This window comes from Pollachius pollachius, assembly GCF_949987615.1.
Source record: "Pollachius pollachius genome assembly, chromosome: 15".
NCBI classification, from domain to species: domain Eukaryota; kingdom Metazoa; phylum Chordata; class Actinopteri; order Gadiformes; family Gadidae; genus Pollachius; species Pollachius pollachius.
This window is the reverse complement of record NC_136948.1, coordinates 15,557,205-15,570,394: the sequence shown is the minus strand read 5'-3', so window position 1 is coordinate 15,570,394 and position 13,190 is coordinate 15,557,205. Positions and strand designations below refer to the sequence as shown.

General features: G+C 50.0%; 1 protein-coding gene across 1 annotated transcript in view; it reads right to left on the bottom strand.

Moving 5' to 3' along the window:
- Positions 1–13,190, bottom strand: part of tiam2a (TIAM Rac1 associated GEF 2a) — a 69,828-nt gene that overhangs the window by 18,823 nt on the left and 37,815 nt on the right. Inside the window, 7 exon segments of the mRNA XM_079752155.1 lie at positions 4,829–4,896; positions 6,507–6,591; positions 6,593–6,735; positions 7,176–7,265; positions 7,381–7,459; positions 7,875–7,979; positions 8,714–8,896. Of these exon segments, the coding sequence (XP_079608281.1) occupies positions 4,829–4,896; positions 6,507–6,591; positions 6,593–6,735; positions 7,176–7,265; positions 7,381–7,459; positions 7,875–7,979; positions 8,714–8,896 (753 nt within the window).

The window sequence follows — 13,190 nt, the reverse complement described above, 5'->3', positions numbered from 1 at the left end:
CTCGTACCTCGTATAGACACAAACTACATTCCACATAATACGAAACCAAAACAAAAAGCAGGGGTGATTAAGAAGCCAGCTTATATCAGTTGGCGCAGGGGGGAACAAGGTATGTCATGGCCCCCCCATCCCCCCTGGTTATATTGGATCCTCGCCACACTGTGTGTGTGCGAGCTGTTCTAATCAGCCACTGCTCAGATTAAACACTGTAATCGACCCTAATAACGTGCTGGCTGCCAGAACCCACGTCCCAGATTGAAATAAAGTATGCCGGTTACAGCGTGTTGCTGATCAACTCCCCATCCATCCTTCCCCATGTATCACGGCCGTACTCTGAACCAGGGCCGGTACACCGATGTTGGTATGGGGAACGGATGGCCCTGAGAACTTATTTGCATACTCAACGCCTGCACTGCTGCATGAATTCCACTGGCAATCGTCCAAAACGACTACTTCATCAGGGTGTTGGATAAATGTGCCAGAGACAGAGCTAAGCGATGCAGTGAAATCGTTGAATTTAGATTAGATTGTCTCGAATGACTAATATCTATAGATCGCGGTATACCAGTGCAAAACCCCATTTCTAGCTTAAAGGGTTTCCCTCTAGCTCAGACATTACATCCAACTACAGGTCACCAGTGGACCACTACACCACAAAATGTATGCAGCCACAAACAGCCCAAGCATATAAAAGTTCCTTTATGAAAGAACAGCGATGGGGCGCCAAATTTAAAGATACATCGCAAAGTAGGAATTCATATCACACGGCTGTCTCAACAATCGGACTCCCAACACAACACCCATCTTACAGAATTAAAGCAGGTCGACACCTCAGCCCTTCGAGGACCAGAGAACCGCGCTCCTGGAGTCCATAGTTACCCTGTGGTTGTCCCTGGCCCCGGCGTGTTTCCCGCAGGTCAGGCAGGCGGCCATGTCCTGCACCATGCCGGCTAGCTTGTCCTTCAGCAGCCTGCGTTGGGCCAGCGGCGCCCGGGCCAAGAACAGACCCCCCTCCCCGGCTGCCTCGCCACCGCCTTCGGGGGGCCGCCCTGACCAGCGCACGGCTACCAGGGAACGGGGGGCCCGCACCGGGGACCGGCCCCGCGTAAAGAGCTCTGTCACCGCGCTGAGGCACACGCACGGCCCCGGGGGCTCTTGGTCACCGCTTGGATCCGGATGGGTTACACCCGTCGCGTCAGAGCGGGGGTTGGAGGTGGCATCGGGCGGCTTCCTGTGCACCATGGCGTGCTGGTTCGGATCATGCCGTGTCTGGGCGTCCCCCAGGGCCCCGCATTACCTCTCTGCCCTGGTGTACACCGGCCTTCTTGTTGACAGCCAGACGGACTGAGTCAGGGGCCGGCTAGCGCTAGCATAATCAGCATTAAGCTCAGATGATTAGTCTGCTTAGGGCCATATGGTGACTGACTGGCTTAGTCATGAAACAAACACACACACACAAACAGTAGGATAGAGTGCATGTGTGAACTGAAGGGAGAGATTGTCAGTTTTGTGTCGCAGGAGTCCATAACTTCAGGAACGTCACACTCACATAAACCCGGCATTGAGGTAGTAAGAGAGTTTTAAAGAAGACAGTCATGCACAATGTCGAGGGACATTTGATGGATGTTTTGAAGTTGTAAAAAAAAAAAAAAAAAAAAGACCAAACAGAATATTTTAACTTTTCCCGTCGTCACACTGTCCCAGAAGTGTTAGACACACCTCAGACACCGAGGTTTTTGAGCGGTTTTCAGTGTGCGATATTCAGAAGACCCATTGAACTGTATTTTACAGGTGTCATGCGAGTCTGTACCCATCTCTGAGACACCCGACAGGACAAACACTTCACCAGCAACTCGAACAAGTCGGTGTTCTTCTCCTGTTCTTGACAGGGACAGAGGAAGAAGGTCTCTGTCACGGTCATGCTCTTTAAACCGTTTCCATCCCTCAGCTAAAAAGATCGGAATAGTTTGCAATCAGGGGCATAATGAGATCAATTAACCATTAACCCTCAGAAATCCCACTGATGTCATTTTGAACCAGTTCTAATAATGACAGCAAATTAAAAACTGCACAGTAATGCTCCAAAGGACCGTTAACATTCTCACATGGACACAATTCAGCTATGGCTGCATCCAGGGTTGGTAGTGTGCTGCTACGGGCCATCTGTGCAGGGCACGCACACCGCAAGTGTGTGCATGTGCACGTGGGCACGTGCACATCAGAGGCACTCCGTTGGAGGGGGGGGCCAAGTGGTGGGATCGGACCAAGGCAGATTCCCCCCAGCGCCCGTGTACGCAATCTGTCTACTGGAGTGTGACTGTGTGCTTATGTGTGTTCAGGTGATTGTCTGTTTGTGTGTGTGTGTACACTCGCTTGTGTGTTTATGTGTGTCCAGGTGATGGTGCTTGTGTGTGTGTGTGTGTGTGTGTGTGTGTGTGTGTGTGTGTGTGTGTGTGTGTGTGTGTGTGTGTGTGTTTGTGTGTGTGTGTGTGTCATTGATCTGCCAACCTCTTCTCCAAACAATAACAAACCGTAATCTAGTCTGTCCCTTTGGGAAGTCTAAGAGATTAGTCGGCCAGTGAACAATTCCAACAACAGGATTATCATTGTTCAGAGAACAATAAATAACACATTTTCCCTATTACTTAACCAAAACAGCATTAGCACCTCCAATCAATGTAAAGTGACATTGACTCGAGGAATTAGGCAGATGCAGTGGTCTCCTTCTCAGAATCGATTATTTGAGCCCGTAATGGTATTATAACACAGTGTTAAATCTATTAGCATGCTGCGGTACAGCCAACATGCGTATTATTAAGCCAACCCGCACACTCATACAGTCTCATTCAATAGACCACTGGTGACGGCTGCTGTTAACTCTGCTTAGTAAGCAGCTCCACCCCCCTCTTTCATCTCTCTACCACAGGCGCCACACAAACACTCACACACACACACCTCTGGTAATAAGCACAAATTGGAATGCGCCGGACCAATTAATCAGCAGTAGGCTATGGCGGCTGTTGTGTGAACAGCCTTGAAACCAGCCTTTCTGTCCACATCCGTCTCCATTGGCTGTGTGTCTGCGGTCGCTGCACCTTCTCGAGCCAAAGTGCACCATGCTTTACATTCGGCGACAACAACACCAACAACAACAGCAGCAGCAGCGGTGAATTTTTCACTTTCCCACTTTAAACCACATTACCTCCCTCCACGGTGACATCAGCAGTCTACATCAGGACACCCATGTCTCCCATTACTGCTTTATCATCTTTATTACGCACGATGCGTGTGCTTTTATAGGCTGCGATGGGAGCGATTGGCATGTAGACACATAAACCTTCAATCGCATTCTCTCTCATCATCATCATCATGTGTGTTTGCCATGTGTCACCCGCACAGACACACACACACACACACACACACACCCCACCTTTTTTCCAACCTTGCACAAGCACGCACGCTCACATACACACACACGTGCATAATAGATCTACTCACACACACACACACACACACACACACAGCCTGCCTAGTAGGAGACGAGAGGCTGGGAGAGGAGCAGCAGTAGCCATGCTGCTGCTGCAGTGCAGATCACAGCACAGAGGGACTGAGTCACGGAGCTGAACAGACAAAAGGAGGGAGAGAGGGGGAGGGAGGAGGAGAGGCCGAGCCGATAGAGAGAGATAGAAAGAGGTGGGCGAAGAGAGAGAGAGAGAGAGAAAGAGAGAGAGAGTGCTCCAGGGAAACAAAAAAGGATGGAACGAGCGAGAGACCTCCAGGGAAACCAGAGAGAGAGGGAGGGAGAAAGCGAGGGTGGGGACGTAAAGCTCCTTGATTCCTTCTTAATTCGCCTGCCGGGCGACCCTCAGGTCAAACACTCAGCGGCTCTACCTCCAGACTTTAATACACTCTGTGACGGACAACATGGGCAGCTCTCACACACACACACACACACACACACACACACACACACACACACACACACACACACACACACACACACCTAGAGGCGGATGGAGGCGATAGCATGTAGCATCCTCAAGCACTGCATGCGCATTTTGTTCATTAGCATAACACCGAGGCTCATGTGCCCAACGGGACATGAGCCTCTGGCTTTAAGGACTTCTATCCCGTTGTTATTTACTGCTCAGGAGGGGGAATACTCGTTTAACACTAAACGTACACGCTTTCACAAAAGGTGGACGGCAGGCCTTTGGTGTAGACAAAGTGAAGTGTTTTTTTGCATGGTTACATTTAGGCCATTGGGTCCAGCTCAGTGGAGCTGGTCTGTGACTAGTCTAGTCCAGACCAGACTAGCAGGAGTGGGACGTAAACACAGTACTAGTGTGTTTGTCAAGCTAATGATTCGTAAGGCTTTTTTTATTTACATTTCTTCCTCATGTCTGCGATTCAACTTGCAATGAAAATCATATTACTGAGCCAACATCACACTAGTCACCAACTAACAGACACACGCAACAAACAATTCAAAGGCTACACAAAAAAAAAAAAATGCGTGACATCCAACGTTAATAAACTCTTCCTGATATTTTCATTGTTTACGCCACGTTGTGTGTGTTTATGCATGCGTGTCTGTCTGTCTGTGGGGCCAGTCTACCTCCTGTCTGTATGAGTGTGTTTGTTTAAACCTGCTACCAGGAAGGGGCAGCGTGAAAGAGGCCTGCACATGACAGCTTTCCCAGCTGCTCTCTACATGCGCACACACACACACACACACACGGTGATGTATCGAGGACCCATGTGACTACTCTCTCTTGATGTCCAAGTAGTTAGTGATAATTCCCCAACACACACACACACACCTTACCTTGCTGTGTTGAACAGGCCTGTGTCCATTCTCCATGCCCAGGGATTCACCACCATCACTGAGCACATCTGCGGTAGAGAGAGAGAGAGAGAGAGAGAGAGAGAGAGAGAGAGAGAGAGAGAGAGAGAGAGAGAGAGAGAGAGAGAGAGAGAGAGAGAGAGAGAGAGAGAGAGAGAGACAGACGGTGTGAATTAAGGTTTCTGCATATGACCCCAGACCGTACCGTGAGTTTGTGTGTCAGCATGTCTCCACCTGTCACTAATCAGCATCTTATTGGCTTCACAGGGCGGCCACTCTAATGTTTTCGCTTCTTCTTTGTTTATCATCATTTTTCATCTTGCCTTCGCTGCAATCCCAACTGCTCTCATTTTAAATATAAACCATTATTTACATCACTGTTATTGAACAACTGAATGGGAGGTTTGGCTTGAGAATGGGTTTGTGATGATGAAAAAGAAGGAGCACTAATGAAACAATGATGAAAGACAATTACTGAGATGTGAAACATTATTACATGAACAGCATTATGGATACGGCTGAATGACAATGGGTAGAAAGGAAATTTATTATTATGTTATTATATAAATATAGATATACAAATGTAACGATACAAAGATATATACTGTAGATATATATAAATATAAATAAATGATCCCATTCAAGATTTCTTATGTTCTTGAATTGCAGCAGAGTTTCAAAGTGCTTTTCATGTGTTGTGTTTCAGGGTAAACTGATAATGCCTTCTTGCCTGCTGAAGAGCCTGCCTGGGAGAGTGCTCCCTCTAGAGGAGGAGGGGGAGACTTCAGGTGGCCTGTGAGGGTTATCGTCATACATTTCTTTCAACCGTACTTTTCCCAACAAAACGTATCGCTGTGCAAAATGACGTCTTTGACACGTGCAATGAATGCGTGAATTATCGGACCGTTTCCATGTCATGTGTTGCGGAAGGAGGAAACAGATGCAGGAAATCTACAAGCTGGAGCTTAACGATGGGAAGCGAAATCGGTCATGTTAACTGACTCTCAGAACAAATGAGCGCACATCGCCTGGCATCAGACTATGAATACGTTTGTTTATATTCTGCAAAGACGCTTTTTATTTGAAGGTACTTGCCAGAGCACCGGCCTACCTTCAGAACCGGGGCCGGCCGACGTCAACGAACGGCGGCTAGGCTTGAAGAGGCTCCTCAACCACATCGCCATCACGGTTCTCTTCCTCCATTGTTCCATCTAGCTACGTCGGCGACCTTGCTATTTACCTCAAAACGGCAAATACAGCCCCGAAACGAGCCTACACTGGACTGCAAATTGGCACGGCTAATGAGCCATGTCAGGTCAGAGCTGGCATCTCTCTATCTCCCTACATCTAATGCTGCCTCGGGGCAGCGATGACACATAGAGCTGTGAAATGTCATCACGACTCGGCTGTTTTTAACCGCTAATAGGGGTTGTTTGTGTGCCTCTATCCTTCAAGAGGAAGTGACGAAGTCGCACTTGACCTGATCCAAAATGGGAGGACGCGTGCTGCTCTGTCCCGTCTAACGAAAAGAGATGTTTTTGAGGTCATCGTTCATAAACAGCGAATGGGTTTTCCGTGATTCTGCGTGCATGTGTGTGTGTGTGTGTGTGTGTGTGTGTGTGCAGGGCAAATTTAATGTCGAGAAATCCCCACAACAGACCTGAGATGGACTTGGCCCGTTGGTGCTGGTGTGGGGTCGGCCCTTCCAGTTTGGGCCGCGTGGGAGTGGAGGCGTCGTGGGGGGGGGGCGGGGGGCAGTGTGGGCAGGACGTCCCGTCTCAGGCTCAGGCTGAGCTGCTGCTCTGCGAACAGCGTCTGGATCAGCACCAGGTCCAGACCCGACACGCAGCGACCGTTCAGCACCAGGATCTCATCGCCCGGCCGCAGACCTGGAGACACACACACGGATACAACATGTTTACACGATATCATCAAGAGGAGACCCGCTCCTCAAATCAGCATCAGGACCATTCCTAATCATATCTGCCCTACCGAGCACCCTTTAAATACATTTAGCGTGTGTGTGTGTGTATTGGACTGTTGACCAACGCTTGCGCTCTGCTAATTATTTCACAGTGTGGATAAACTCATCTTACTTTCATATCTACATCTATGTTCACACGCATGCACAGGGAAGGCATGTTATGCACGTGTGCATATAGGCATTCCAATTTGTCTACCCTTTGAAAGAGAGACAAATATGAGCGGGCCACGCACACACACACACACACACACACACACACACCCCCACCCACCCACCCACTTTAGCGAGGCATGTTGCATGAAGTCAAAGAGCCGGTCATGGGGGCATATCATTTTCGGACGGTACCTTTGTCGATGGCCAGTCCGTCAGGGAGCACCTCGTTCACGAAGATCCTGCTGTTCTTCTGCGCGTCGATGTGGCCCGTCACAGCGAACCCTGGTGGCCAGGAAGCAGACACAGACAGTCAGCCGATGGACGGCTGCTGCAGGCACAGACTCAGACAGATCCCGCCCCCTCTCCCTCGGCTTGGTCTGTGCGGTGGAGAGCTCACCAAAGTCTCCGGTGCCGCTGGGTCTCCTCATGTGCAGATTCAACACGTTCAAGGGGACCACCTCCAGATGAGCGCACATCTGCAAGGAGACAGGAGGAGCACAGCCGAGTTGACAGATCTGAGCACGGTGCAGCCGGCCACCGGGGCGGGAGGAAGATAGAGCATGGGAGGGAAAACGGTGTGTAATGAAGCACAATAATGAGGAGACTCGTTTGCGCGCGTGCGCGTGTGTATGTGTATGTGTGTGTGTGTGTGTGTGTGTGTGTGTGTGTGTGTGTGAGTTGATTATGGGGGGGGGGGGGGCAGGAAAGCGAACTTGTCAGGGTGTCTGACTCCCAGCCCAAAGTGACTAGGTTCGATACCTCAGCCTAGTCCAAGTACCTCACCCCCTACCAGCTCCTTTGGGACATGCATCTGAATTCACAGCAAGTGTCCGCTGAATAACCAAGCAGAAAATAGCCCCTATAAATACAAATCAGGGCCCCCCTGCTCACAGTATCCTGGAGGAGCTCGTCAGGGGCCAGCAGCCGGCCCTCCTCCTCCCGTCCCGTAGGGCTGTGTAGTCGCAGTCCGTGCAGGCCCACGACCAGCTGCTTCACCTGGAGCACAAAACAGGCCTCACGGTGAACCTACCACACACACACTCATGCGTCACACACCGGCACCGAGCCCCGACAGCTGCGGCCCGGACCTAATTCTGCAGAAGCGGCCGAATTGCTCATTGATTCCACGCCAGGTAACAAGAAGCCATTTGTAATACTCAAGTGGCCAGACGTGTGTGCGCGGCCGTGCGTGTATGTGTTTGTGTGTGTGCATACAATTAGTAAAGGATGAGGTCAGGTGATGATGACATATGGTTGGCTTTGTGTGAGTTTTTTGTTGCAGTCCTTTTGTTGGACGCAGGCGGGTGTCAAGGCGGGGCTGGGCTCGCTGTTTAATCAAGACGAGTGGCCCCCGTGCGCGTGCATAGATCAGCCTCTCTGTGGCGCCGGAGTGGATTAGCTCGTCAAACACAAATGGCCCTGTGCTATGAGTGAAACACCCAAATTATGTCCAATAAATCAATTCCTGTTTGCCTCATGTATAACCGACGAGTGCTATATTGCATTTGAAGAGGCAGGCAAAGTACATATCTAAAAACGTCGGTTGTTTATAGCAGAGAACCTGATTCGGTCAAAATGTCGGTATGTTGTTCACCGTTATGCATAAGTCAACACCAACATCTCATCCTTTCTACTTGTTAAAGTCAACCTAACACAGAGAAAACCGGCACCATGCAGTTTTTGAGGTACAACTGGAGGTGCTTTTGGGTGGTCTCGGGTGCGTTTGATACCTTGCAGGCCGACGCCAGGAGCTGGGCGGCGGTGAGGTCAGCCCTGATGGGCAGCTGGAGTGTCAGACCGTCCGGCGTGCGGACATGAGCCAGTGCCTCGCTGCCAGCGCTACCACTGCTGCTCTCCCAGACGCCGCCCTCGGGGGGCGACATGGAGTAGATGTTGGTCAGCACGTCCAGCCTCTGCAACAGCAGCAGGGGGAGAAGGAGGGAGAAACAGGAGGAGGGAGGGGGCAGCGTGGACAGGGTAATAACAGAGAGGGAGAGAGACAGAGAGAGACAGAGGAAGAGACAGAGATATGTAGAGAGACAGAGACAGAGTCAGAGAGACAGAGAGACAGATGGACAGAGAAGGGGGGGGAGGGGGTGAGGGTGAGAGAGCAAAAAAATCAATGCAAGTCCATTAGTCTAAATGCGGTGCCTAGATACGGTGGCTTAGGCAAACAGCGTGGACATGTCACACAATCGGCCTTTCACAAAATCATTTGACAACGCAGACGCCACATAAATAGTCTATAATCATGCTGTACGCTGCAGATCTGATTGCGGATCCATTGGCAGGTTAAAAGTGCACGGCAGCATCTGCGATACGAGCCACAATTCTGCCTCCCAAGACTTCAGCTTTGGGTTCTAGCCATTGAGTTGACCAGCTGCAGTTACAGATTAGCTAATGGCAAGTCTCTCAACTCAGACCTAACTTCAGATCTAGGTACTGCTGGATCCGAGATCAACTAGTAATGGCTACCACACCGTTGACTGGAAAGAAAGGGGGGAGATGACCATTGTACTCAAAGAGTATAGTATTTATAAAGAACTGGCTAGTAGGGTGCTTTGATCATCCACGGAACATAATTGCCTAGCCCCTGCCATAGCACAAAAAAAAAGGAAAAATAAATAAATCAGTGAGAGTCTTTGAAGTGAAAACATTTCTCTGTGGCAATTAACGGTGTGGTTTGGTCGGGGGCACGGAGGGCCGTTAACAGTGGCTAACCGCTGGAGCCCCCTCACCACTAGACCACTTATAACCGTCTCCTGGTTGCGACTGTGTGACTCTGCGGAAGAGAGAGTCACCATTTTGCATTTGGCGGCTAGCGGAGACGCCATAGCCGGACCACAGCCTCCAGGGGGTCTGAAAGCCCACGCACACAGCGTGAAGAAGCATCCCATTATTTAGCTCTATGGACGGGAACCGTCTGCAACGGACTATCACAATGAGAGGAGATACGAGCTCAAGGGGGAGGACTGCCTTAGTGGCCAGCCCACCAAGGTGCCGCGCTCATGCAATTGAAGAGCTAGACCACAACAGATGAGTGAGTCTGACTCTCTCTCTCTCTCTCTCTCTGTCTCTCTCTCTCTGTGAGTGAGTGAGTGAGTGAGTGAGTGAGTGAGTGAGTGAGTGAGTGAGTGAGTGAGTGAGTGAGTGAGTGTCCAATGGATTCAGTCACAGTGTGATCCATGTGTCTGTAAAAACAGGGTGGGTTACCTAATTTAAAACGGACAGGAACTCTTTAAGAGACATGACTACCCCCGTGGCCCCCCTGCTCCAACCGAAACCATTAATCACCTAACCTGTTAAACTGAGCCCTCTTTGATTCAGGCCGTGGAACACTGGCTCCACAAACACACAGCGTCAGCGGACTTCATCAACCTTCCGTGACACACCTCCTGGTGAGGACAGCCACCCAATGTTCTGCTCCACCTCGGCCCAGGGGTGACAAGGCAAAAACTAACCAACGGGGCAGCCCTGATGCTCCGACTCCCGTTGGCTGACCGGCACATCCGAGTGGTGCCAAAACAAGCCACGCGCCAACGGCTCGCCATGTTCTATAAAAAAAACCAACTTTCCTTGCTATTTTTGGACAAACAAGAGTGCTGCTTCAAAACCAACCAGTCTCCGACACAAGTGTGGAATCATGAGGTCATCTCTCCACATTTAGGGCAAGGATGGACAGAAGTAGAAGCCACCACGATCCCCGATTGGCCCGCGGTGGCTGACTAACTGTGCTCTCTTTCATGGTCAGGGAGGCCTTGGGCGGTCCGACGGTAGCCTGTAGCATTGTTCCACTGAGGGCTGCCAAGACGCCCCGTGTCATGACACAGAGCCCCCTCAACAAGCCCTCTGTGTACCAGGTGTGCTTGGGTATCCGCCTGTGTGAGTGAGTGAGTGTGTGTGTGAATTAGGTGTGTTTGCGTATGAATTACCTAGCCACTGGGCGAGGGGGGAAATAAGAAGCAGCATGTTATATGCAAGAGCGTATGGAAGAGTCTAGTCTTTCTCTGGTCAGTGTATGGAAATAATCACAAACACGCGCGGCCCCGCCTGGTAGATTCTAAAGATGGACTGTGAGGTTGCAGACATTTGGGGACCATGGCGGAAGAAAATAAATAAGACAGTGTTGCCTGGAAAGGACCTTAGCAACTGTGCGACCCAGACCTTACAAACAAGCAAGGCTATAATAGTCATGGGTCATTTTCGCTCACTCATTTCCTGCTATTAAGTCGGTTAAAAGGGGATTCACGCCTCATTTCCTCAGAACACCAACTGACTTCCTCTTTAAGGCATGGGGTGACAAGACAGAAAGACCCCCACACACACACACACACACACACACACACACACACACACACACACACACACCCCTTTTGGGGATCAGTGGCTCCACCATGTTTGGGGTCATGGTGGTCACAAAAAGCAGAACATATGGGTGGACGATTGTAGGAAGTGTAGAGCATAGATAGCATAGATAGATAGCATAGTCACAGCAGTCTGCGTTAGACAGAGAACAAACAAGTTTCAATGCAAAGGATCCTGAAGCCTATAGGCTAACCCAGGCTTGGTTACATTCCCACCGGTCCCGACTTTCCACAAAAAGAAACTTGCATAAGTCTTTGTTTTTAAGGACGGCACGTACAAAGTCTGAAAAAGTCTGAACCTCACTCCCATGGTCTGAACATTTCGTTTCCGGATATATTTCGGTGCATAAGTGTGGCGTCAAAACTAATTGAGCTGCTGGTTTGCCCGGGGTCTGTGAAAGGGGTTGTGAACGGGTATTACTGTATTCATAGAGGATTATAGCGGGGGACCCCGAGGCCACAGTGGTAAAAAGATTCAGCCCTGTTCCTAATCCCCTACAGACGCTGCACACAGTATGCAGAATTCATCACCGAGGCAGGGTGACGGCAAGACCATGACTCCCACACCCCAGTGGGTTAAACCAATGACCGACAATAACAGATGCCCTGGATGGATACCTCCACTGCACGCATACATGCTAATTGATGATACCCATACGCCGCCGACATGCAGGGGTCTGCTTCTGCATTGCTTGATACATAGATTCTCACACATATGTGCATGCCCTTCACTTGACTCCACTTTGAGGCATTAGGGCAAGATGATTGGCTGATGGAGTCGTCATGGGGATTTGAGGCATCCAAAGGAGGACCACAGCAACAACAGGGAGCGTGACGCCACGCAGGAACAGGGATCGATACAACCTAAGTAGCACTCCCTCTCTCCCAGTCTCACCCTACGTCTCTCAGCCATCTCTCTCCTCTCCACTACTTTCAAGTCTCTTCAAGATTCTTGATCCCGAGCACATCAACAGGGATCCCAGGCCCGGGCTACACATCCTGGCTCACCAAAACAAAGTCAAATTGGGAGGAGAGAGCGACGTGTTCAAAGGGACACTAAGCTGTGTAAAGAAGAGTGACATCATTATCCTCAGCGCTACTGCTTGTTTACGTCACAGTCTGCGGCGCCTTAATCCTGCAAAGTCATGTGGGAGCGGAGCTCACAGAGACTCAGTTAAGTAAATACCCTTATCGAACGGGTAGAGCTGGGGTATCAAAACAGCGGGAAAAAAAACTAAGCGGATCAAACTCATTAGTTTTGACAAGACCAGATGGGGTTATGGCCACATGGACTTCAACGGAACAAAGAACAAAATGGCCGAGCCAAGTCGTACCTGTTGCTGCAGTGTCTACTGTGCCCGACTTTAAGAGTGGCAAACCGCGAGAGCAAAAACAAAATGGCCTTCTAGTAGGACATGGAAATTAGGCGGGTTGGTAGAAGAAGACCGCGACAACGACTTCTCTGTGAGACCGGAGAATGTGTACACACATCCATGAAACAGACTGGGGTGCTTGTTAGGTCTGCCCTCTCAGACAGAAAACATCATGCTCCACAAAGTCACACGGAAAACCCAAAGCGAAAAGCATATACACACACACACACACACACACACACACACACACACACACACACACACACACACACACACACACACACACACACACACACACACACACGTGTGTACGTACGTCATTTAAGACTGCATTTAAATTGTATATTTGAACTTGGTTTCCAGCACACCATTGGGAGCAGACTAGGTGAAACAAATCACTTTAGGCACGCTGTCTGTCCCTTTTCCTGACACCTGCAGATAAACAGATAAAAGGAACATGTGCTTTGATC